The sequence below is a fragment of the Pogoniulus pusillus genome, chromosome 28 (assembly GCF_015220805.1).
Source record: "Pogoniulus pusillus isolate bPogPus1 chromosome 28, bPogPus1.pri, whole genome shotgun sequence".
Classification (NCBI taxonomy): domain Eukaryota; kingdom Metazoa; phylum Chordata; class Aves; order Piciformes; family Lybiidae; genus Pogoniulus; species Pogoniulus pusillus.
In genome coordinates, this window is record NC_087291.1 from 17,343,872 (window position 1) to 17,370,404 (window position 26,533).

The following is a 26,533-nucleotide window of genomic DNA, read 5'->3' on the forward strand; positions in this document are numbered from 1 at the left end:
TTCTTCCCTGTCCTCAGTGTAAATCTCCCTCTCTTTTAGTTCAAGCCCATAACCTTTTGTCCTACCACCCAGGTCCTTCTAAAACATTCCATTTCCTCCTGAACCCTCCTGTTTTGTGGGAGTGTGCAAACCCATTCCAGAGCCAGCCTGCCAAGGCTGTGAGGCACCCTGCTTAGAGGAGCACTTAGAGGCACAGTCCAAAGCACAGCTCCAGGCTGGGTGGGGAATGGCTGAGAGCAGCCCTGAGGAACAGGACCTGGGGGTCTGGGGTGAGGAAAAGCTCAACAGGAGCCTGCAGTGTGAGTGCAGCCCAGACACAACCCTGTGCTGGGCTGCAGCAAGAGCAGTGTGGGCAGCAGGGCAAGGGAGGGGACTCTGCCCCTTGGCTCTGCTCTCCTCAGACCCCACCTGCAGTCCTGGGGGCAGTTCTGCAGCCCCCAGCACAAGCAGGACATGGAAGTGTTGGAGCCAGTGCAGAGGAGGCCACCAAGATGCTGAGAGGGCTGCAGCAGCTCTGCTGTGAGGACAGGCTGAGAGAGTTGGGGCTCTGCAGCCTGGAGAGGAGAAGGCTTGGAGGAGACCTTGGAGTGGCCTTGCAGTATTTAGAGGAGGCTCCAGGAGGGCTGGGGAGAGACTATGGACAAGTTCTTGTAATGCCAGGACAAGGGGTAAAGGGTTTAAACTGGCAGAGGAGAGATTCAAACTGGATGTTAGGGAAGGGTTCTTTGCAGGGAGGGTGGTGAGACACTGGCACAGGCTGCCCAGGGAGGCTGTGGTGCACAGAATCACCCAATGTGATCTTTGATCACATTGGGTGATTCTGTGCTCCACAACCTCCCTAGAGGTGTTCAAGGCCAGGTTGGATGAGTCCTTGAGCGACCTGTTCTAGTGGGAGGCAGCAGGGGGTTGGCACTGGCTGAGCTTTGAGCTCCCTTCCAACCTAACCCGCTCTGTGATTCTGGGCACAGCTCTGCCAAGCAGCTCTCCTTGTGCCTGCCCCACATCACCCTGGCAGTGCCAGCAGCTGTGTGTTACCAGGCAGGTCCATGGGCAGGCAGATGAGGGACTTGTTGCGGTGAGGGGGCCCTGGGCTGGTGTTTGCCAGCAGGCACATCCAGTCTGCCTGGCAGCCGGAGGTGATCCACATCTTGCCGCCGTTGATGATGTATTCGTCGCCTTCTCTCACTGCTGTTGTCTTGATGCCTGTTGGAAGCCAGAGGAAACCAAGGGTTACTCTTGGGAAGGAGGCAGCAGCTGGTTCCTCTAGGGATGTCAGAGTCAGTCCCTTGTGCTCAGGACAAGTGATCACAGAATGGGCTTGGAAGGCACCTCCAGAGATGATTGAGCGCAGCTGAGATTTAGTGCTTGAGAGGGCACAGCCAAGGGCTGAGGGAACTTGGGGCTCTGTAGCCTGGAGAAGGGAAGGCTGAGGGCAGATCATATCAATTCCTAGCAAGGGTGGGTGTCAGGAGGATGGAACTAGGCTTTGGTCAGTGATGCCCAGTGACAGGACAAGAGATAATGGGCACAGACCTAACAAGTTGCATCTAAACATGAGGAGGAACTTTCACTTTGAGGGTGGTAGAGTGCTGGACCAGGCTGCCCAGAGAGGTGCTGGAGGCTCCATCTCTGAAGCCCACCTGGCTGCCATCCTGTGAAACTTGCCCTGGGTGAACCTGCTTTGCAGGGGGCTTGGACTAGATGATCTTCAGAGGTCACTTCCAAGCCCTACCATTCCATGGTTCTGAGACTCAGTAGCCCCCAGGCCCTCTGATCCCACCAGGCTGCACAAAGCAGACCCATTTGGACAACTCTTGGAGGACACAGAGTGGCAGAATCACTGAGGCTGCAATGGACCTCTGAGATCAAGTCCAGCCTAACCCCACCACATGGACTGGACCATGTCACTGAGTGCCAAGTGAGGCCAGGGAAACCAAACCACTTCTCTCATCCTAGGTTATAGACTCAGAATCATTTTGGTTGGCAAAGACCATGAAGATCATGGAGCCCCAGGATGATCTGAGTCTCCCAAGGCTGCTGCTGCAGCTTAGGTGAAGTCTTCATCCCACTGGGAGCAACCAGAGAACTTTCCCTACATAAATGTGGTCGTTAAAGACTCAGGCCTGGAACATTTCAGTCTTTGGTGGTCTGTTAGGCTCTTCTGTTCCTGTCAACATGAGTCACCAAGCAGCCTATTGACTTCAGAATCCTGACTGTAAACCACCATCAGCCTCCCTGTCTGTGTTTGCATCCAGATAACTGCGCTTCCTGCGTGCTCCTGCTCAGAGCAGCCTGCTGAACCCACAGCACTTGCCAAAGGCAAAGAGTGTCTGGGCATGAAGGAGCTCTAAACACACTCCCTGGCAACAACAAGTCTTATTTTAACCTCTGAGTGCTCACACCAGGCTGCAAGCAGCCCCAGCTGCAACAGCCAGCCCCAGGAAATCACAGAATCGACTCTCAGCATCATTAGGGTTGGAGAGGACCTCTCAGACTGAGCCCAACTGTCGATCCAACACCACAGTGCCCATTAAAAACATGTCCCCAAGTGCTGTGTCTACACCTCCTGGGATGCTGACTCCACCTGGGTAAGCCATGGCAATGCTTCACCACTCTGTCAGAAAAGGCATTTTCCTTAATCCAAACCTAAAGCTCCAATTTTTCCTATTCTGGTGCAACCTCTTGTCACAGAACCACAGCAACATTCCGGTTGGAAAAGCCCCTCAGGATCCACCAAGATGCTGAGAGGGCTGCAGCAGCTCTGCCATGAGGACAGGCTGAGAGAGCTGGGGCTCTGATGCCTGGAGAAGGCTTGGAGGAGACCTTGGAGTGGCCTTCCAGGATCTGAAGGGGATCCAGAAGGGTTGGCGAGGGACTGTGATCTTGTGAGCCTATTGCCAAGGTCTGGTAATGGCAGGAGGAGGAGGAATGGGTTTGAACTGGCAGAGGGGAGATTGAAACTGGGTGTTAGGAAGAAGTTCTTTGCAGTGAGGGTGGTGAGACACTGGCACAGGTTGCCCAGGGAGGTTGTGGAGCACAGAATCACCCAATGAGATCTTGGACTGAGGGAGAGACTGGAGAGAGACTGAGGGAGTTTGGGCTGTACAGTCTGGAGAGGAGAAGGCTCCCAGGTGACCTTCTTGTGGCCTCACAGTTCTCTTTCTGTTCTGCTCCTGAGGCTGTAGTGAGCCTGATGTAGTGTGAGGTGTCCCTGAGCATGGCAGGGGGTTGGAACTGGCTGATCCTTGTGGTGCCTTCCAACCCTGTCTGGGTCTGTGATTCTGATTAGGACAGAAGTGGAAATGTGGGCGAGGAAGCTGGCAAAGGGGAAATTGCATCAGGGTGCATTCAAAGAGGAAGTGCTGATGTGGGTTTGAACTGGCAGAGGGGAGATTCAAACTGGATGTTAGGAAAGGGCTCTTTAGAGTGAGGCTGGTGAGACACTGGCACAGGTTGCACAGGGAGGTGGTGGAGCACAGAATGTGATCTTTGATCCCCTCAGATATCAGTACAACACTTGAGCAGGCCTCCTCTCAGCCTTCTCCAGACTAACCAGCCCCAGGTCTCTCAGCCTTTCCTCATCAGACAGATGTTCCAGTCCCTTTGGCATCTTCATAGCCCTCTGCTGGCCTCTCTCCAGCAGTTCCTTGTCCCTCTTGAACTGGGGAAGCCCAGAACTGGACACAATACTCCAGATGTGGTCTCACTAGGGCTGGGTAGAGGGCAGGAGAACCTCCCTTGCCCTGCTGGCCACACTCTTTCAAGGCACCCCAGGAGACCATTGGCCTTGTGTGGCAGGAGGACACATTGCTTCTGCTCCTTGGCTTTTCTTACCCACGCTGGGGGCAAAGGGGAGGGAGGGTCAGGGGAAGCAGCTTCTCTCTATGCTAACACCAGGCTGTGATTTGCTAGGGTTCACTCACTTGCAACATCTGACCCAGCTCCAGCCTCGCTGATTCCCAAGCAAGCCACAAAATCTCCAGCGATAGTTGGCACCAGGAACTCTTTTTTCAACTCATCAGAACCAAACCTGCAGCAAGATAACGAACAAGAGAGGGAGGTGAACTTTATTTGTGAGTTACTGGCAATTTTTGGTCCACTCACACAGTGATCATTTCTCCTGTGACCAGGTGAAGCCTGTCCCAGAGCCAGAAGGAAGAGCAGACAGCATCCAAAGGCACAATTCAGAGCCTTCAGCAGAAGGGCAGGCACAGTCACTTCAAATGAGGCTTTGACAAGCATCCAAGCACCTTACTTGCACAGAATCACGTGTGCTAGATGACCAAAAGCTGACCTTTATGACTCTGGTTTGCAGAGCTATCAAATCTGAACACACACACAGTCCCTGGGGCTCCCCCTCAGCCTGCAGTCAGCCACACCACAGGAGCTGCTTTCTGCCAGCTTCTGACTTCAGCATCGCCTCTTTGCCAAGGTGCAGTGGTGACTGAAAGGGGTTGACATGTGCTGCCCACCCCCCAGCTGCAAGTGTGCTTAAACTGTCACTGTTTCTGCATGATGAGCACAAGGCTGGAGCTGCTCTCTGGTGTGGAGAGACTGAGGCAGTTGGGGCAGTTCAGCCTGGAGAGGAGAAAGCTCCAAGGGGACCTTATTGTGGCCTTACAGTGTCTGAAGGGGTCTACAAGAAAGCTGGGGAGGGAGGGTTTAGGATGACAGGGAGGGATAGGATGGGGGAAATAGAACAAAGCTGGAAATGGGGAGATTCAGCCTGGATGTTAGGAAGAAGTTGTTCAGCATGAGGGTGGTGAGAGCCTGGAAGGGGTTGCCCAGGGAGGTGGTGGAAGCCTCATCCCTGGAGCTCACAGCATGTCAGGGGTTGGAAGGGACCCAAAGAGATCATCGAGTCCAACCCCTCTGCATAAGCAGGTCAGCTAGCTCAGGGCACACAGGAACACATCCAGACAGGCCTGGAAAGGCTCCAGAGAAGGAGACTCCACAGCCTCTCTGGGCAGCCTGTGCCAGTGCTCTGGGACCCTTACAGGAGAGAAGTTCCCCCTTGTGCTGAGCTGGAACCTCCTGTGCTGCAGCTTCCATCCATTGCTGCTTGTCCTATCCCAGGGAGCAGTGAGCAGAGCCTGTCCCCCCTCTCCTGACCCCCAGCCCTCAGATAGTTACATTTATTATTTCCCTTTTCAGTCTTCTCCTCTCCAGACTAAGCAGCCCCACGGCCCTCAGCCTCTCCTCAGCCTCTCCTCACCAGGCAGTGCTCCAGTCCCCTGCTCATCCTTGTAGCCCTCTGCTGGACCCTCTCCAGCAGATCCCTGTCCCTTTTAAACTGGGGAGCCCAAAACTGAACACAGTACTCAAGATGAAGTCTCAGCAGGGCAGAATGGAGGGGGAGGAGAACCTCCCTTGATCCGCTTGAGGTTTTTAAGGCCAGGCTGGATGAGGCTCTGGGCCAGTCTGCTCTAGTGTGATGTGTCCCTGCCCATGGCAGAGGAGTTGGAACTGAATTATCCTCGTGGTCCCTTCCAACCCTGACTGATGCTGTGATTTAAATCACATAGGGAAATCCATTACTGCTTCTTCCCAGCTCTTCTGTTAGTCCCCACAAAACCAAAAAGGGCAAAGAGCAAAGTGTTGACAGTGTCTGAACACCACAAATTCACTTGGCTCAGCTGAGCTCAGTTGAGCAGCACTTCTGTGGTGCCCCACCCCCCACATTCAGCAGCTTTCATCAACTCAAAACAGAGTCCTTCTCATTTCATGCTTGATTTTGTCCTAATTAACACTGGCTGCTTTGGGCTTGCAGTGTGAATGCTAAGCTCATGGTCCAGATCTTGAACCTCTCCTATGCTAGACTGAAAAAAGTCTCAGCTCTTGAGATGCTTCTTCTGGGAGCAGAAATCCACAAAAGCCAACTTTGAGCCTGTCCCTGCTGATAATCACAGCTCCTATCCCAAATAAACACAAGAAGTGAGCTTGAAGTGTTTGCTCCTCCCTCCAGCAAACTGGGACAAGGACCCCCACATCTGTTATGCCTTGTACTTGGCTTTTCTTCTCTTCCCTGGGCCAGCTGAAGGTTCATTACACCAAAACACCCAACCAAGAGCATGAAAAAGCAGATAATGAGAGGAGCCAGCAGGAATTTTTGGCACCACTTTCTGACACTCAGAAGCTTTGCCAGCCTTCAGTTATTACAACAGAGGATTTCCATGACAAGAGCTTTCCTCAGAATAACATTTTTGGCTTGATAGCTTTGTTTGTTTGGTTGAAGTCCCAGAAAACAGCTTAGCTCTTCCCAAAAGTCAGGCTGCAGAAGAAGTTATTTTGCAGTTAAAAGCTAGATCAAGCCTGGCAGCGTTTTCTCTTCAGCAGACCCTGGGTCTCCATGCCTTGCAGCAAGGCTCTGCAGCTCAGCAAGCAGCTGCCTGCTGTGTTAGAAAGACACAGACAGACAATTCTGCCCATCCTTAAACCCTTCAGGTTTGCATCCCTGCACTATCCACTCATTTCCAATCCAACAGCTCCAGAAGCGGGAAGCTGGCAGCAATGAGATCCTGCTGTGGCTCAAGGCAGGCCAGACCATGCCTGCTTCCTGGGCTGGGGCCATACCAGAGCCTTGTTTCCCATGGCATTAACTCTGCAGCTCTCAGATGTGCCTCCACGCAGGTCTGTGTGTTCTGCAGTCAGCTGGAACTCCTTGCTGAGGCAGAAGTGCCCAGTCTGACATTCTGCACGTGAAGAGATGCACCACAGTGGTCTGTGCTCTCTTGCTCCACACTTCAGCACCTCTGGTGGAAGGTCATCAACACAAACACAGAAAGAATAGTGGCAGGAGCTAGCCAGAAGTCCCCAAGAGTGGGATTCTGACACAGGAAGAGGTGGAGAATGGAACACTGTGCCCACCTATGTGGCCCCTGAGACAGGAAGGACATGGACCTGCTGCAGTGGGTCCAAGAGGAGGCTACAAGGATGCTCAGAGGACAGGAGCAGCTCTGCTATGAGGACAGGCTGAGAGAGCTGGGGGTGTGCAGCCTGGAGAAGAGAAGGCTGTGGGGACACCACATGTCAATATCTGAAGGGGACCAACAGGAAGGTTGGAGAGGGACTGCTTAGAAGAGCCTGCAGTGACAGGACAAGGGCAGTGGTTTGAAACTGGAGCAGGGCAGAGTTAGGTTGGACACCAGGAGGAAGTTCTGCAGAGTGAGGGTGATGAAACACTGAAACAGATTGCCCAGAGAGGTGGTTGAGGCTTCATCCCTCCAGACACTCAAGGTCAGACTTGATGAGGCTCTGAGCCCTAGTTGGAGATCATAGAATCATAGAATCATAGAATCAACCAGGTTGGAAGAGACCTCCAAGATCATCGAGTCCAACCTATCACCCAGCCCTAGCCAATCAACTAGACCATGGCACTGAGTGCCTCATCCAGTCTTTTCTTGAAGACCCCCAGGGACAGTGCCTCCACCACCTCCCTGGGCAGCCCATTCCAATGCCAATCACTCTCTCTGTGAAGAACTTCTTCCTAACATCCAGCCTATACCTACCCTGGCACAACTTGAGACTGTGTCCCCTTGTTCTATTGCTGGTTACCTGGGAGAAGAGGCCAACCCCCACCTGGCTACAATGTCCCTTCAGGTAGTTGTAGACAGTAATAAGATCACCCCTGAGCCTCCTCTTCTCCAGGCTAAACAGGCCCAGCTCCCTCAACCTCTCCTCATAGGATTTGTGTTCCAGGCCCCTCACCAGCTTCGTTGCCCTTCTCTGGACATGTTCCAGTACCTCAACATCTTTCTTGAATTGAGGGGCCCAGAACTGGACACAGTACTCAAGGTGTGGCCTGACCAGTGCTGAGTACAGGGGAAGAATAACCTCCCTTGTCCTACTGGCCACACTGTTCCTGATGCAGAATCACAGAACCAGTCAGGGTTGGAAGGGACCACAAGGCTCATCTAATTCCAACCCCAGAGCCAGATGTCCCTGATTGCTGCAGAGGGGGTTGGACAAGATGACCTTTGAGGGTCCCTTCCAACCTGACACATTCTGTGATCCTTTCTTGCTCCACACCTTGTAAGTAGCTGTGCTGGACTGTCATGAATACCCAAAAACGACAGCAGCAAAATCCAGCTGTGGGACTGCTTCCTTCACCCAGAGAGTTCTGTGATGTGCCCTGCCAATCAGCAGCTTGAAGTGAGCCTAATTCATCTCAGATACATCTAAAACTCTGCTTTCTGCCAAGTGAGATTGCTACATTGAATGAAAACATGCCTAGAGCACATCACTCTTCTGCCTTCATGGGGCTGATAATCACCTGGGTAGAACTGCAGAGCTTATTCAGTTTTGTTTCTTCTAGGTTAAAAAAAAAGGGAAACAAAAGCTGAGCTGAAGTGAATTAATTAACTTAATGAGGCAAGTTCTAAGTGCCAGTGTGACACAGTGCCAGTGTGAGTTGAAACTGGGACTACAAATGGCAGCTCTGACACAGCTCTCAGCATCTGATCAGCTCACAGAATGGTCTGGGTTGGAATGGACCTCCAAAGCTCATCCAGTCCAACCCTCTCTGCAATCAGCAGGGACATCCTCCACTAGGATCAGGCTGGCCAGAGCCTCAGATTGAGTATCTCCAGGGATGGGACCCAACCATCTCCCCACACAACTTGCTGCAGTGTTCCAGCACTCACGGTGCAGAGCCTGCTCCTCACAGCCAAGCTGCATCTCCTCTTCTCTAGTTTGAAGCCATTGCCCTCTTCCTGCCACTGCAGTCATTTGCAAACAGCCTCTTTGCAGCCTTCTCATAGCCCCCTCAGCGACTGGAAGGCAACTTCCAGGTACCCCCCACCGAGCCTTCTCTTTCCTAGGCTGCACCCCCCCAGCTCCCTCAGCCTGTCCTTGCAGCAGAGGTGCTTCAACCCCATGATCATTTCTGTGGCACTCCTCTGGACCTGCTCCATCAACTCAAGCTTTCTTGCACTGGGACTCACTTGTCTGACCACTGTTCACCAGCAAAGCAACAATGAAGCCAAAAGAAATAAGCAAGAGAAGCTTTCAGGCTCTTTCCTCGTTACTCTTCTGTTGCTGTTCCATTCTATCTCTTACCTCTTACCCTTGTCCTGCTGGGCACACTTTTCTCAAGGCACCCCAGAATACTGCTGGCCTCCTTGGCCACAAGGGCACAGTGCTGGCTAACAGTGACCTTGGTTTCCAGCAGCAGCTCCAAGGTTGAGTGTTTGCAAACACATCACCTACTGCTCCACAAGGCCCAGGTTTTACTGCAGACTGTTCTAACACTCAATTACATGCTCTTTTCCCTCCTCTAGAAGAAACAAAGAGAGGTGGAGAGCAGATTCCTTGCCCAGGTGCTGCTGGAGAGCCATCAGACCCTAACCCTTCCCAGCGATGCTTTACTCCTGCCCTTGGGTTTCAGACCTTCACACACAATCGTTTGTGTTTAGGGTGAGCCAAACCTTTCTGGAAGCTACCTGGTGAGAGCAGGAGTGGCCATGCTCATCTGCACCCCAACAGCCATAGGAATAGCTCCACAGTGGACGTTTCCCAGCTCTTCTGCCACGGCCATCGTGTAGGAGAAGTCCAAGCCCATGCCGCCGTACTCTGAGGGGAAGAGCAAACCTGTGAGACTCCTGCTCGGGAGCAACAAGAGGATGAAATCAAAGCTTGCTGCTGTAAGCACTTGCAAACTGCCATTCCACTGCTGCCTTTTAAGTGTGCCACAGTTCTCAACCTGCCCTGCAGCACAGGGACAGACTGTAGAAACATTCAGGTGGGAAAAGCCCTCCAAGGCCGAGTCTGGACAGCAGCGCGGCAGCGGCATGGGCACCCAGGCACGTCTCTGTGCGGGCTTCAGAGCACCTCCACGCATGGGAGCTCCAAAGCTCACCCACTCCAACCCCTGCACTCAGCAGGGACATCCTCCACTGCAGCAGCTTGCTCACAGCCTGCTCCAGCCTCACTTCCAGTAGCTCCAGCCATGGGGCCTCAACCACCTCCCTGGGCAGCCTGTGGCAGTGTTCCAGCAGCCTCCTGCTGCACAACTTGTTCCTCACCTCCAGTCTCAATCTGCTCTGCTCTCATTCTAAACCACTGCCCTGGTCCTGTCCCTGCAGGCCTTTGCAAACAGTCCCTCTGCAGCCTGCTTGCAGCACCTGCAGGTCCTGGCAGGCTGCTGTTAGGTCTGCCTGGAGCCTTCTCCTCTGCAGGCTGCACACCCCCAGCTCCCTCAGGCTGTCCTCCTAGCAGAGCTGCTCCAGCCCCAGGATCATTTCCGTGGCCTCCTCTGGATCCTCTCCATCAGCTCCACGTCCTTCCTGTGCGGAGGGCTGCAGCGCTGCCTGCTCAGCCTGTGCTGGCAGCAGAGCCATGCAGTGTCAGCTCAGAACACACTTGTCCTGCCCTCCTTTCAGATCAGGCACGAAGCAGTGCGTTTCAAGAAGAAAACCTTTCCAAAGGCCCTCTCCAAGTGAAGAAGTTTCCTGCCAGAGGGAGGGGATGAAGCTGCAGGAGCCGAGAAGGTGGAGGAGGAAGCCCTGCCAGGCAAAGGGGTGATTTATCCTCCAAGATTTTATAATCTGGGGATGGATTATGCAAGAGACAACCACAGAGGCAGGGAGGGCAGAAGCAAATGGTAAAAGCATTAATCAGACACCACCTAAAGTTTCATCTGTTCTGTTCCAGAAGCCAAGGAGAAAAAGTTTCATGGAGGGGGCCTGGAGCATCTCTCTGGTGAGGAGAGTTGAGAGCCCTGGAGCTGTTTAGCCTGGGGAAGAGCAGCCTGAGAGGGGTTCTCATCAGTGCTGATCCATACCTAAAGGGCTGGGAAACTCCCAGTGGCGCCCAGTGACAGGACAAGGGACATCAGGCACAAACTGGCACACAGGAGGTTTCACTTCAACATAAGGAGAAATTTCTTTGCTGTGAGGGTGCTGGAGCCCTGGAGCAGGCTACTCAGAGAGGCTGTGGAGTCTCCTTCTCTGGAGAATCTCAACATCCAGCTGGACCTTGTGAGCCTGACAAGCTGCTCTGGGTGACGCTGCTCTAGCAGGAGGGTTGGACTGGATGATCTGTGGAGGTCCCTCCAAACTCCACCACTCTGTGATCCTGTGAGACATGGGAGTGGTTTGACAGGTGACTATAGGGAACCTCTCTTTTGAACCCAAAGCACCTGACCAAGACAGAGATCCTCCAGACAGTGGAGAGTGTGCAGCAGAATCCCAATAGCTTTGGTATCTTCTGCCACAGCTAAGGACATTGAGTCCAAGCAGCACCCAGCGTAGTCCACAGAGGAACACATCCAGGTGGGTTTGGAAAGTCTGCAGAGGAGACTCCACAGCCTCTCTGGGCAGCCTGCTCCAGGGCTCTGTCACCCTCACCGTGAAGAAGCTTCTCATGCTGAGGTGAAACCTCCTCTGTCCCAATTTGTATCCATTGCTGCTTGGCTTATTGCTGTGCACCACAGAAAAGAGCTTGGCCCCAGCCACTTGACACCCACCCATCAGATATTGATAGACACTGATCAGATCTCCTCTCAGCCTTCTCTTCTCCAGATGAAACATCCCCAGGGCTCTCAGTCTCTCTTCCCAGGGGAGATGCTCAAGTCCCCCAGTCACCCTTGTGGCTCTCCGCTGGACTCTCTCCAGCAGGAGAGAGTGGGGAGCCCAAAACCAGGCAGAGAAATGTGGTTATGCAGTGTCACCGAGTGCCATCTGAGCCAGCAATCACCTCTGCATCAATCTTCAACCTTGGAGAGACATCAAAAAACCTCTTTAACCCCCCCCCCATAAATAAATGACACAACTCCCCCCAGCCTCACACAAACAATGCTCCGGGGAATGGAAAGCTAAGCTGAGGAATGCACTAGAAGACAATGCTCATATGGCAACAAAAGAAACATACACACTGCAAAAAGATGCAGCAGCCAAAAAACAACCACCCCACAAGGCAAGGGAAAGAGAAAAGAAAGCCCAAGATGTGCACAGAGCTCTTGCGTCAGCTCCAGCTCAGAGCTCGACCTGACTCAATCACTGCTCACAGCTCCCTCAGTCACCTTCTGCCTGCTTCCAAATTGAGATTGTGCTCCCTTCCCCTCAGCTCTGACCCTACATCAGTTCCACCCAAGCCTACTTTAATCATCTTACCTTCCCCCCACCCCTCCCCTCTCTAAGGTTAAAAAGCAGAGATCTGAGTTCTTGCACCTTTGCAAATGTCGGGTGAAGTAAATGCCACAGCACGAAGGAAACAACACAAAGCCTCACCTCCCCACCTGCAAAACTGCAGACTACATCTCCTGATCTCCAGCAGCAAAGCCACGCTGCTTCTTGAGGGGGGTTTGCTTTGGGCCAGCTCAGCTACCACCCACAGCCTTCAACATCAGCAACCTCTGCAGCCCCCTCCCTGCTGCAGGGCACTCAGGCAGCAGCAGCTGCCAGCCTCCTCCCACACGCTGAACAGAGCCATCTCTACAACCTGTGGCACCTTAGCCTGCTTTCAGCTTTGCCTTTGGATGCTCTGCTTTATCCAGCAGGGAATGCTGTGTCTCTCCAGCATGGAGGCTGCCACCTTGCTGAGAAACAGACCAACAATATCCTTCCTCATGAGATGTGCCCTCTGCAGTCACAGAACGATAGAATGGGTTAGGCTGGAAGGGAACTCAAAGCTCAGCCAGTTCCAACCCCCTGCCATAGGCAGGGACACCTCCCACTAGAACAGGTTGCTCAAGGCCTCATCCAACCTGGTGCTGAACACCTCCAGGGAGGTTGTGGAGCACAGAAGCACCCAATGTGATCTTTGATCACATTGGGTGCTTCTGTGCTCCACAACCTCCCTGGGCAACCTGTGCCAGTGTCTCACCACCCTCACTCTAAAGAACCCTTTCCTAACATCTATCCAGGCTCATTCTGAGTTTCTCCAGAGATAGAAAGTCCTACCAACACCACTGTGAGAAGCCCTCAGAGGCACTGAAATCTGCCTTTAGACCCTTTTTTTGGCTGGAAAAGACCTTAAAGATCACTAAGGCAAACCACTCTCTAACTCTACCAAGGCTGAGGACAAACCACAGCTCCCAGCACCAGATCTCTGCCTCTTGGAAACACCTTCAGGGGTGAGGATTCAGCCACCTCCCTGGGCAGCCTGTGCCTAAGAACCCCTTCAATGAAGAAGTTTCTTCTAATAACCAACCCAAACCTCCCTTGGGGCAACTTGAGACCATTTCCTCTTGTCCTATCACATATTAGTAGGGAGACCAACCCTGACCTCCACACAACCTCCTTTCAGCAAGTTGCAGAGACCAAAATAAAGTCTACCCCCAGCTGCTCCTCCCCAGCCCTGCTCTCCAGACCCTTCCCCAGCTTCCCTGCCTTTCAATGTCTTTCTTGAAGTGAAGGCCCCAAAGCTAAACCCAGCACTCAAAGTGTGCCTGACCAGTGCCCAGTCCAGGAGGACAATCCCTTCTCTGGTCTTGCTGGATGCACAGCTCCTGATGCAGACCAGGATGCTGGTGGCCTTCTTGACCACCTGAAGACTGCTCAGCAGATGTCTGGCCCTGGCACAGCCCTGGCTTAAAGGTTATTTTCCAGTACAAACCCTGTGTTTCACACCCATGGGAAAGCGTGGCAGGCTCAGCATCCCTGTACAGCCACAGTCTGGTGGAGACACCAATCCCACCCCAGCTCCAAACCATCCCCAGGAGGTGCCCAAGGGGCAGACAGAACCAGATTCACTTCAGTTGGAAAAGGCCTTTAGGATCAGTTGTTCCAAGGCTGTGAAGCAGCTTTTTCAGCATGATCAAAGCCCAGAGCTGGATGCAAAAGCAGCAGAGTGATCTATAAGCAGTCAGAGATTTTAATCAGAGTCATTACAAAGCTTGTGCCATTTCCCACACAAAACCATGATCAATAACCCATCAGCCTCTCCATGGTGAGTGTGCTGCAAATCCTTTCAGTGCTGCATTAGCATCATGTTTTCTCTGCTCCTCTTTAGGGCTGCAGCTATTCTCTAGCTCATTATGCTTAATGAAAATCCAGTTTATAGCCTCTCTCAGCACCAGCTAGCCCCAAACTGAGCAGCTCTAGCAACTGTACATCAGCAGCCAGCACAGCAGCAATGACTGTGCCTCCTCTCTCCCAGCTACATCATTATAGTACATCATGAAGAGTGAGAAAGTCCACACTGTAGCCAGCAGTCTATGCTCTCTCCTCAACTCCACGTTTAAAATAGTTGAAGGAGGAACAAAAATGTTCTCTGTTTAACAGTGAAGGGTCTCAACATTAGCAGCAAGGTTTAAGATGATGCTGTGCTTTAAAAGGAAGGGGCAGCAAGGCACTGAACCCAGGGTACTGCTCCACAAGCTTTCAAGATGCCTCACTACTTAGTAACAACGACCAAACCCAATCCTTGCCCTTAATGATGACAGCAGGATGCACAAATCCTGTCAAAAGCATGGAAGAGGATGGTATGGGAAGCCCTTGAGGGAGAGCACTGCCTGCAGTTTAATAGTTTGCCATTTGTGGTCTCTGTGGCAGAGCAGATGGCAGCTACCAAAGGTGTAATGATGAGCAAGTTCCCCTGGCACACAACTGATGGGATTCTGGCAGAAGCTTTGGGGAGCCAGTGGCAAAGAAAATGCCTGAAGCTGGGGAGTGTAGTTAATTCAGGAGTGACTGGAGCCAAGTGCATGGGGACACAAGGCAGACAGGTCGGGAGAGTGATGCTCTCCACTAGGCAGAGTGATGGTGAAGGAGGTTTAAAAAGGAAAGCATTTTGATTTCAAACTTAATTCAATGAAGCATGAGGTGGAAGGAAGCAGGAACCCTCACAACTGACTTGCTATGATGCTCTTGGCCAATGGGAAGAGAAGGATGCTGGAGAGGCAAGTGGGGACCATAGAGAAACACAAGTGAGCTTTGCTGCGTGGAGGAATTCCAATGTCCAATCTAACCCTCCCCAACCTCAGCTTGAGGCCATTCCCCCTTGTTCAGTCTCCAACTACCTGTGAGCAGAGCCCAGCAGCAGCCTCTCCACAATGTCCCTTCAGGTAGCTATGACAGCAATGAGGTCTGCCCTCAGCCCCCTGTTTCACACTACCCATCCCCAGCTCCCTCAGTCACTCCTGATAGGATTTATTCTCTAGCCCCTAGAGAACAGTGCCTAGAAGACACAGCTCCCTTAAAGCACACACAGGCACATGCAGCATCTCTGCTGCCTTCCCTTGCTTTGCCCTTCAGCAACACACTTTCACCACAGCAAACATCTGAGCCTCCTGATGAGCAGTTTGCTCCCTCAGCATCCTGCGCTGGAACAATCCACAGTGCTCCACAGCCTGAAGCCTTCTCTAATTTATCCACCACTGCTGGATTTGACCACTTGATTGCTGCATGCAACTTAATGGCCCAAAGTAAGCCTGCAGTCAGGTGACATGCTCAAGCAACCCCTGGCTGGCCATTAAATCTGAATTAAAGGCTTGAAGAAGCTAAAGGACCCCTGGGCCCAGAGAGGCTACAGGACCCTGGGGCCCAGAGAGGCCAAAGACTTCCCTGGGTTCCAGAAGAGTGAGTCCCAGCTGCCTGCCTCCTTCTGCCCATTCAACAGAGCTGGTGTCTGCAGCAGCAAGGTTGCAGCTTTTAGCTGCAAGTGATCATTTCACCCTCTTATCTTGCAGCCCTTTTCCAGGGAAGTGGAAGAAGAGGAGAAACCCCTCAAGACCTCCTTCCCCTGTTTAAGCCTGGCACATACACGGTGACCCTTGGATCACACTCAACTCACTGAGCTCTTTAATAGCTCCTACAAATCAATCCTTTGAGCTTTTCTTTGTTTCTCCCCTGAACTCAGTAGCCTGCCAAAAACTTTCAGGCCAAGGCATGCCCAGCTAAGAGCTCCCACTCCAAATCCATCTCAGCGTTGGTAAAATACACAGTTAAACTTGGGGTTGGGCAAAGAGCTGTAGAGGAAAACCCCCTGAAGCACAGGAAAGGCTGAGGTCCTCTGTTTGAGCTTTCACTGGTGGTTAAGCTGTGTCCTCCTCCTGCTGGGGCCAGCAGTACTGGAGGCAGGATTGGAGGCAAGGTCTCAGCGGAGCAGAGCAAAAGGGCAGACCCTCCTCTCTGGCCCTGCTGCCCACACTCCTCTGGCTGCAGAAGGAGACTCAGGTGCATGTTCTTCATGACAGTTTGGGATTGCTTAAGGAATGCAGGAGTGCTGAAGCATGAGCAAGCTTCCTCATCTGAGCCAGCCTGGCAGTCTTGCTTTCAGTCTGACCCATTTACTGCAGGCTCAGAGCAATGCCCATGCGCCCGGAGGCACAGCCTGCAGTGCTCCCCTGCAGGTGCACTCCAGCTAGCAGGACGTCTGCTGCTCAAAGGAAAAAGGAGCCTGCCTCTCCAAAACACAAGGCTCCTCCACACATCACCCACGAAGCCACCTAGGTGAGGTTTGACAAGGCCAACTGCTGGGCCCTGCACTTGGCTCAGGACAGCCCCACACAACACTACAGGCTTGAGGCAGACCGGCTGGAAGGCGTCTGGCAGGAGAGGACTCCACCACTGCCCAAGGCGAGCTGGCCCAAAGCCTGGCAGCCCTGCAAGTGAAGAAATCCTTCCTAATATCCAACCTAAACTCCCCTTGGTGCAACTTGAGGCCATTTCCTCTTATCTGACCACTTGTTACTTGGTTGAACAGACCAACTCCCTCCAAGCTCCTTTCAGGCAGCTGTAGAGAGCGATGAGCTCTGCCCTCAGCCTCCTTTTCTCCAGCCTAACCACCCCCAGCTCCCTCAGCTGCTCCTCCCCAGCCCTGTTCTCCAGACCCTTCCCCAGCTTTGTTGCCCTTCTCTAGACCTGCTCCAGCCCCTCAATGTCTATGTGGAATGAGGAACCCAAAACTGAACCCAGCATTCAAGGTATGGCTTCAGCCAGTGCTGAGTCCAAGGGGACAGTCGCTCCCCTGGCTCTGCTGGTCCTGATCCAGGCCAGGGCACAGCTGGGCACATGCTTGCCCATCTTCAGCCAGCTGCAGAACAATGCACCAAAGTCCCTCTTTGCTGAGCAGCTTTCCAGTCACAATGCTTCAAGCCTGCAGCACTGATGGAGGTTGCTGAAGCCAAAAAGTCTTCACATGGACCCATCTCCTGCCATTCCTACACCTGCTGGCCTGAAGAATTAACAGTCACTGCATTAGTCCAGTTAGTTCCAAATCAAATCTATTTAAAACTCACTGAGAATTACAGCAGCTAAGCCAAGCTAATTAAATATTGAAGTAACAACTGGCAATAAGCATCAGGAGAGGGCTCTGTGTGCCCTGCTCCCAGTGCACAGAGCATTTAAGGGCATGTGGTGGAACTCACTGATTACACAGAGCCACGCAGAAGGCCTTGGGTTGGAAGGGACCCTCAGAGCTCATCTTGTCTAAAGCCCTGCAGTGAGCAGAGCCACTCTCAAGCAGATAAGGTTGCTTAGGGCCCCATCAGTTTTGACCTTGAATGTCTCCAGGGATCTGTGAGCTTTCCTTTACCCCTATTTTTTCCTGAACATATCAGGGCTGTGTAAAATATGTACAAGTGCATGAATATGGGAAGCAGAGATACTGAAAATGGCTTCACAAACATACCCTTAAAAGAAAAGCAAATAAGCAAGCAAACAAACCCCCCCTACCCCCACCACAAAAACAAAGAAACTGTGACAGCTTAACCAAAATAGCAAAAAAAAAGAGCTTAATTGCTGTGCAAATGATGTAGAGAGGAAAATAATGACAGTAGCTTCTGACAGCAATATGGGCACAGCAGCATGTGCAAGCAATCACAGCTCGGGCTGGGTTGGAAGGGAGCTCCAGAGCTCATCCAGTCCAACCCCCTGCACTCAGCAGGGACATCCTCCACTACAGCAGCTTGCTCACAGCCTGCTCCAGCCTCACTTTCAATAGCTCCAGCCATGGGGCCTCAACCACCTCCCTGGGCAGCCTGTGGCAGCATCCTCCTGCTGCACAACTTGTTCCTCACCTCCAGTCTCAATCTGCTCTGCTCTCATTCCAAACCATTGCCCTGGTCCTGTCCCTGCAGGCCTTTGCAAACAGTCCCTCTGCAGCCTGCTTGCAGCCCCTTCAGGTCCTGGCAGGCTGCTGTTAGGTCTGCCTGGAGCCTTCTCCTCTGCAGGCTGCACACCCCCAGCTCCCTCAGCCTGTCCTCCTGGCAGAGCTGCTCCAGACCCATGATCATTTCTGTGGCCTCCTCTGGATCCTCTCCATCAGGTCCATGTCCTTCCTGTGTGCTGTGCTCCAGAGCTGGATGCAGCTCTGCAGCAGAGAGGAGAAAAGTCTCTTTCTCTGGAGCCTTCCAAGGCCTGTCTGGATATGTTCCTCTGGGATCTGTGTTAGATAGTATGGCCCTGTTCTGGCAGGGGGGTTGGACTCCATGATCTCCTTGGGTCCCTTCCAAGCCCTAACATCCTGTGAGCCTGTGTGCAAAGAAATTCCTCTAAAAATAGCCCAAACAATTCTCCTCTCAATAACCTGACTCTCTGCAATAATACCACAGGAGCCCACAAGCATGGTGAGGAGTAAATGTGCTGAAAAACGATTTGATAATAAGCAGTGACACAGCAAAGATTAAAAGCCCTCAGCAAAAGGGAAAGCTGGGATGGCAATCCTCTTTTTTCCCATCAATATTTACCCCATCAGTGCTGATCAGTACTCTGCCTAGCAACCCAGCAAAGGGAAGAACACTTTGGTTGTGCTGTCTTTTGTCATCATGGGCAGGGAAATTCTGGCCCAAAAGAATTGCTGTTCTGACTCTGTTCCCACCAGCCTGTGCTCCTCAGGGTTCTACACAGTCAGGCATCCACTCCAGACCCCTCTCAGGCAGTGCCTGGGCAAGCAGCAGTGTGTGGGGTAAGCAGCTTACAGCATGGAGGGAGCTGGGAGGGACCTCTGGGGATGATCCAGTCCAACCTCCCGGCTAGAGCAGGGTCACCTTGAGCAGGGTCTAGAGGAACATGTCCAGTGTGTGGGGTAAGCACCTTACAGCATGGGGGGAGCTGGGAGGGACCTCTGGGGATGATCTACATCAACCTCCCTGCTAGAGCAGGGTCACCTTGAGCAGGGTCTAGAGGAACACGTCCAGGAGAGTTCTGAAAGTCTCCAGAGGAGGAGACTCCACAACCTCTCTGGGCAGCCTGCTCCAGGGCTCCTTCTGTTCAAGTGAAACTTGCATTGCCCAGTGTGTGCCTGCTGCCCCTTGTGCCCTCCCTGGGCACCCCTGAGAAAATCCCAACCCCATCCTCTTGACTTCCACTCTCAGATATGGATCAGATCCCCTCTCAGTCCATGCAAGGGTGCCCAAGTCAATGCCAGACAGGTATGAGGCCAACAGAGCAGAGAACTTCAGCTCAGCCCACCCTGTTTGTCTGCATTCCTTCCTGTCTTGCTCTTCTCATCCATGAAAGGCTTCCTCAGCTATGCAGGAATCAGTAGTTTGGGTGGGGCTGGGAGAAAGCTGCAGCAGTTAAACATCTGGGGCAGAATGAGTGGTCTGAGGCAGCTTGAAGGCTTTGTTAGACAGCAAGCAGAAAAGATGTGCTCAGGAAGTAAACCAAGAGGAAATATCTTGACCACATCACTTCCTTTTCCTCATCCCAGCCCCACTGACAGAACAGCAAAGCTGCCAAGCTGTGTGCAGCTGCCACTGATGCTCAGCAGGAAAAAAGACAATGACCTGACTCAGACCCGGCTTTAGCTTGCCCAGAGGGTACTTAAAGGTGATGGTTGTCACCAAGCAGATGAAGCAGCCCAGGGAAGCAGCAAGGATGCCACACTCCATTAGCTGAGTCTCAGCCAGCAGCCTGAGAGGCTGAAGCACTGATGCAAGGGTGGCAGGAGGGCTTCAGAGGGTAGTACTGCAAAGCCTGACTGCAGAATGGTAGAGCCCTTTTGGTTGGAAAGGACCTCCAAGGTCACAAGTCTAAGCTAGCCTCAGCATGGCCATCAAACCATGTCCCCTAGTGCCATGCCCACAGCTTTTTGAAGCACCCCCAGGGATGGTGACTCCACCACCCCCTGGGCAACCTGTGCCTGAGCACTCTCACAGCAAAGACTTCTTTCCAGAACCCTAAACCTCCCCTGGTGCAACTTGAGGCCCTTTCCTCTTGTCCTGTCACTTGCTAACAGGGAGGACAGACCAACCCCCACCTCACCACAACCTCCCCTCAGCGAGCTGTAGAGAGCAAGGAGGTCTCCCCTCAGCAAAGCAGGGCAGACTCCTCTCCTGCCCTCTGCCCACACTCCTCTGGCTGCAGCCCAGCACTTGGCTGCCTGCTGGGCTGCAAGAGGCACTGCTGGCTCCTGGGGAGCTGCTCAGCACCCAACAGCCCCAAGGCTCTTTCTTCATAATCACAAAATGGTTTGAGTTGGAAGGGAGCTTAAAGATCATCCAGTTGCAGCCCCCTGCCACAGGCAGGGATACCTCCTTCCACACCAGCTTGCTCAAGCTCCCAAAAGCATCCACCTGCCTTTCAACAGGCTTGGAGCCTCCACACTTCTCTGAGCTACCTGTTCAGTGCTTCATCCCTTCCACACTCATCACAGCTCCCCAGCCTCCTAAACCCAGGGTTCCCATTTCTGGCTCTGCCCCAGACTGCCTTTGACACCTCTACATTTCACCTCCTAGCTGTGAAGCTTCCTCCTAGCTCAGACAACTTCCAGGTGGGCATCTACCAATGACCCAACATCAGGAGCCCTTCAAGCACACAAAAACCAGTGATGACCATGTGAGATTTTTCATCCCCATTTCACAACCCTGCAAGTAGAGATTGTAGTGGTTCATTTTTGGTGGGGCTTTTTTTTTTGCCTCTTAAAAATCAGCAAGCAGGATCCCTCTGGAATAAAGACTGACCCAAAGGAACCCAGTCAGGGCTTGTGCAGCTCCATGGCCAGGGGTAATTGCACACCACCAGCCTTGCCTCACCACCATCTGCTTTACTGTGCATTTTGCAACTGTGACCACAGACAAATTGCTGCCTGCTGTCTGCAGCAAGCTTTGATTTAGCTTTGTGTTTGCTGCATTAATTTTCTCCTCTCTTTTCAAACAATAAATCAGCTTGATGCCAAACACACACTGCCCCTCTTCTCCTGCTTGTAAACTCCACATCTGCACTAAGGGCAAGGAAGCTGCTGAAGAGGCTCTTGAGGAGCAGCTGAGGCAACTGGGGTGACTTAGTGTGGAGAAAGGGCAACAAAGCTGGTGAAAGGCCTGGAACACAAACCCTGTGAGGAGAGACTGAGGGAGCTAGGGTGGTTTAGCCTGGAGAAGAGGAGCCTCAGGGCAGACCTCATTGCTGTCTACAGCTACCTGAAGGGACATTGTAGCCAGGTAGGGGGTGGCCTCTTCTCCCAGGCAACCAGCAACAGAACAAGAGAACACAGTCTCAAGTTGTGCTGGAGGAAGTATAGGCTGGATGTTAGGAGGAAGTTGTTGGCAGAGAGAGTGATTGGCATTGGAATGGGCTGCCCAGGGAGGTGGTGGAGGCACCATCCCTGCAGGTGTTCGAGAAAAGCCTGGCTGGGGCACTTAGTGCCATGGTCTGGTTGACTGGCTAGGGCTGGGGGACAGGTTGGACTGGATGAGCTTGGAGCTCTCTTCCAACCTGGTTGATTCTATGAAAAGGAGGCTGAGGGGAGACCTTCTGTCTCTCTACCACCCTCTGAAAGGAGACTGTGGTGAGGTGGAGGGTGGTCTCTTCTCCCTGGTAACAAGCGATAGAAGGGGAAATGACCTCAAGTTGCACCAGGGGAGGTTTAGGTTGGAGATCAGGAAGAATTTCTTTGCTGCCAGAGTGGTCAGAGATTGGCACAGGCTGCCCAGGGAGGTGGTAGAGTCACCACCCCTGGGGGTGTTCAAAACATCTGCAGCGGCACTCTGGGACAGGGTTTAGTGGCCATGGTGGGTTTAGGTCAACAGCTGCATTCCATGATCTTGGAAGCCTCTTCCAACCCAACAGTGATGTGCACACCCAGGAGAGGTTAACCACCTCACAGCTTGCAGACATTTGAGACCCTGAGAAGATCTGGGGCATTATCCCCTTTCACCTCTTCTCCCCAAGCTATGTTCTGACTAAAACTGAGTGAGTTCAATTAATTCTTCTTCATTGTTATTCAGCAGAACTCTAACTTCAATTCCTTTGCCCCCTCCCCCAACACTATTAATGTGCTTCAATAACTAACTTTAGGGTATGCCCTTAACCAGAAATCAAACTGCAGAGCTTCTGAGTGTTGTTAGATTAAGCTTAATAAGAAAGAGCTGTTTCAGAGTGTCAGAAGGAATGTGCTGTACAATAATCTGCCCTCTGATGGCAATTCTCTATAATTAATGCCACCTTCCTCTGCAATCTTTTGTGGTGTTAAGCTTATTCTCCACTCCCACGTGGAAAATGAGATCATTCAGCATGTGGAGGCATTTACAGAACACAGCTCACTACTCCCATTCAATCAATAAAATACTCCAAGGGAAAATCATTTAACCATGCCAATTAATCTTTTTTTCTCTCCCCCCCCTCCTGTGAAGCACTACTACCACTTTCATTCAACAGGCAGCAAAGGGGATGATGGCAGCTGGGTGTTAGAGACCAGCACCCTTCACATGTGCTGCTCCATCTCCACCTCAGGCCATGGTTAGGAGCTGCTGGAGGTTTCCCCCAGCTGTCACTGCAGGCAAGCTTGTCACTGCTCTTGGGGAGAGGCAAGGGGCAATGTTCACACCCTAAACGTGCCAGCCATGCCACCATACCCACTCTCCAGCCAGGTTTCCTCCAGCTTTCACTTGGGGAGAGGCAAGGGGCAATGTTCACACCCTAAACGTGCCAGCCACACCACCATGCCCACTCTCCAGCCAGTTTCTCCTCACTAAATCCACCAGTGGAAGACAATCCACACCAAGGGCCAAGCACACATCTATGCAAATCCAGCAAAGACACTGAGCATGAGCCCCAGGCAGCTCAGAAGCAGGACAGAACATCTGATATGGCAACTTGGTGGCCAGCAGGGAGAAGAGACTGGCCCTGTCCTGGCTCTGACCTCCTTTCAGGTTGTTGCAGGGAGCCAGCAGGTCTCCCTCAGCCTCCTTTTCTCCAGGCTGAAGAACCCCAGCTGCCCTCAGCTGCTCCTGCCAGGACACATGGAGCAGTTTGACAAGAGGCACAAAGCAGCTTCAGGCACAGGAACTGCACATTTCCTGTGGAGGTGACTCCTGCCTCAGGAATTCTCCTCCTGTATTCTCCTCTTCCCATATCCTCTTCTGGGGCTACAGGACTTGATGACACCCAGTTGTGACCTGGGCAGAGACAGAGGATGGGCTTCCCAATGCTGTGTTTGGAAAGAGATAAGGGGAAAGCAGAGGAAACTGCTTTTGCTCTGGAGAGGATCTGATTTGCCTGACTGCATCATTAATGTGATGAGCCTAGGAGAGACCTGTCCAAAGGCAGCAAATCCCCACCACTTTTGTTCCACAGGGCCAGCAGACCCCAGGTTCATAGAATGACAGAACTTTAGAGGTTGGAAAAGGCCTCCAGATGTCATCCAGTCCAACTCCCCTGTCAAAGCAGCATCCCCTAGGGGAGTTCACACAGGAATGCACCCAGGTGGCTTTGCAAAGCCTCCCGAGGAGACTGCACAACCTCTCTGGGCAGCCTGCTCCAGGGCTCTGCCACCTTCACTGTAAAGAAGTTTCTCCTCGTGTAGAGGTGAAACCTTCTGTGTTCCAGTCTGTAGCTGTTGCTCCTTGGCTTATCACTGCTGACCAGAGAAAAGAGCTTTGCCCAGGCACTTGACCCCCACCCCTCAGATGCTTAGACACATTGATCAGATCCCTCAGCCTTCTCCAGACCAAACAGCCCCAGGGCTCCCAGTCCCTCCGCAGAGGAAATGCTCAAGTCCCTCAGTCATCCTTGCAGCTCTCTACTGGACTCTCCCCAGCAGGTCCCTGTCTCTCCTGAACTGGGGAGCCCAAAACCAGACACAGGATTGCAGGTGTGGTCTCACTAGGGCAGAGCAGAGGGGGAGAAGAACCTCCCTAGTCCTGCTGGCCACACTCTTCTTGAGGCACCTCAGGATGCCATTGGCTCTCTTGGCCACAAGGGCATAATTGCTGGCCCAGGCAGAACCTGCTGTCCACAAAGCCTTACCACATAACCCAGGATCGAGGCTTCCCACAGCTTTTCCCAGGCAGAGGCACCCACAGAGAACAATACACCCCACAAAGGGCTCAGAGGATGCATCCTGCTCAGCTCAGATGCACTGCAGTGTGCCAAGATGCCAACGTTTTCTCCTCCCCCTCTCAAAGGCAGCACTGCTGCTGCATCTCTTGTGCCAAGATGCCAACATTTTCTGCTCCCTCTCAAATGCAGCACTGCTGCTACCTGCATCCCCTGTGCCAAGATGCCAACGTTTTCTGCTCCCTCTCTCAAATGCAGCACTGCTGCTACCTGCATCCCCTGTGCCAAGATGCCAACGTTTTCTGCTCCCTCTCTCAAATGCAGCACTGCTGCTGCCTGCATCTCTTGTGCCAAGATGCCAACGTTTTCTGCTCCCTCTCTCAAATGCAGCACTGCTGCTACCTGCATCCCCTGTGCCAAGATGCCAACGTTTTCTGCTCCCTCTCTCAAATGCAGCACTGCTGCTACCTGCATCCCCTGTGCCAAGATGCCAATGCTTTCTGCTTCCCCTCTCAAAGGCAGCACTGCTGCCACCACTGCTCTGTTAGCAATGCCAAGCAGGAGTCAGCTGTTGGCTCAAGGAGGGCAGCATCCAAGTGGCACGGAGAAAAAAAGGGAGGCTTTCAACAGCTAAAGAAAAGCATTGAAATGATTCCATTTCACACAGCTGCTTTGTGTTCTTCCAAACAACTCCAAGCACAGCAGGGCTGCTCTGCTCCACTGCTCCCACGGTGCCAAAGGAGCTGGCTCAATGCAAAATAAAAAGCAGCTGGAGTGTGATCAGTTTATTTGGCCACCACTTGCCAAGCCTGACACCAGCCCTGTGCACAGGAAGCATCTGGACACAGCAGAAAGAATTTCCTGACTCTCAGAGCCATAAGCTCAGCTAAGAGCTTCTTTCCAGCAGCTACACAGAGCAAAGGGCTCCTGTGCTGCTTCCCCGAGAGGAAAAAGGGGAAAACAAACCCTCAGTGTCCTGTCTAAAACAAACAAGCAAGCCCCAGGAGCAAGGGGAATGCATTCAGAGGTTTTCTTTATGGTTGGGTTTGTAAATGTGGACTGGAAGGTACCAGGCTTTAGCCTCAACTGCTCAGCTCTGGGAAGAGAGACTTGGAAAGCAAATCCTCCTCAGAATGCTGAAGGAGCAAGAGATTCCACTCACCTTCCAAACCAAACTCCTGCAGAGGTTACTGAGGGAGAACAAGCAAAAGGCCAGGCAGAGGAAAGCCAGCATGTTATGAGCTCCAGGGGCAAAAAACATGCAGTGGAAGCTTTACTGAGCTTCCCCCACAGAGCAAAGGGCTGCTGTCTGCTTTTCTCTTCAGTGGCACTGCCTTGGGAGAACAAATCCACAGCAAGCAGGGAAGGAGAAGCCTCCATTCTCTCACCCTTCAGGATCTGCTGAGCAGCCTCTGTCTGTGCCCTCACCCCTGGCATTGATGGAGATGCTGAACAGCACCGGACCCAGCACTGCTCCCTGGGCCAGCCACATCCACACGTTTCTGAACACCCCCAGGGGTGGTGCCTCCACCACGTCCCTGGGCAGCCTGCTCCAACGCCTGGCTCCATGGCTGTCAGGTGGTTTAATTACTTGAGCTTTTCAAGCCTGGCAAAAGCGAGCTTGGAGCAAGTCTCTCCCTGCCAGCAGTGTCCCAGGGGATGAGGAGCCTTGGCTCTGCCAAGCTCCACCTGAACCCCTAGCAGCTCTGCAACAGCTGGCTGCAGCCTGGTGTCACCTTCCCTATGGTGTTGCCAGTGTGTGGGGAGAGCTTTGGCAGGAGTCTCTGTGGCAGGAGGCTCCTGACACAGCTCTGAGGTGGGTAAGAGCACTCGAGCACAGCCCTGCTGCTGCACAGCTCCCCATGGCTCTGCAGGCAGGGGAAATGCTTCTTCCAGAGCTCTTCAGGGCCATGTGCCACCCTCCCCACTCACACACTGGTGCCCACACTGAAGCACCAGGGCTGCACCCTGCATCTCAGTGGAGCATGAAGCTCCATCCAGAGGAGAACAAACAACTAAGTGCCCCAGCCAGGCTTGGCTTCAACACCTCCAGCCACAGCCACTCCACCACCTCCCTGAGCAGCCCATTCCAATGCCAATCACTCTCTCTGACAACAACTTCCTCCTCACACCCAGCCTGAACCTGCCCTGGCACAGCTTGAGGCTGTGTCCCCTTCTTCTGGTGCTGCTTGCCTGGCAGCAGAGCCCAACCCCACCTGGCTACAGCCTCCCTGCAGGCAGCTGCAGACAGCAATGAGCTCTGCCCTGAGCCTCCTCTGCTGCAGGCTGCACACCCCCAGCTCCCTCAGCCTCTCCTCACAGGGCTGTGCTCCAGGCCCCTCCTCAGCCTTGCTGCTCTTTCTCTGGACACCTCC

General features: G+C 52.9%; 1 protein-coding gene across 3 annotated transcripts in view; it reads right to left on the reverse strand.

Moving 5' to 3' along the window:
• Positions 1-26,533, reverse strand: part of LOC135187797 (probable acyl-CoA dehydrogenase 6) — a 60,770-nt gene that overhangs the window by 10,895 nt on the left and 23,342 nt on the right. For all 3 annotated transcript variants that reach the window (XM_064166807.1, XM_064166805.1, XM_064166806.1), the window contains exons 3-5: positions 9,441-9,570; positions 3,924-4,030; positions 1,036-1,203 (exon numbers count right to left, since the gene is read on the reverse strand). In XM_064166807.1, coding sequence (XP_064022877.1) covers positions 1,036-1,203; positions 3,924-4,030; positions 9,441-9,570 — 405 coding nt within the window. The remainder of the gene's footprint in view (positions 1-1,035; positions 1,204-3,923; positions 4,031-9,440; positions 9,571-26,533) is intronic.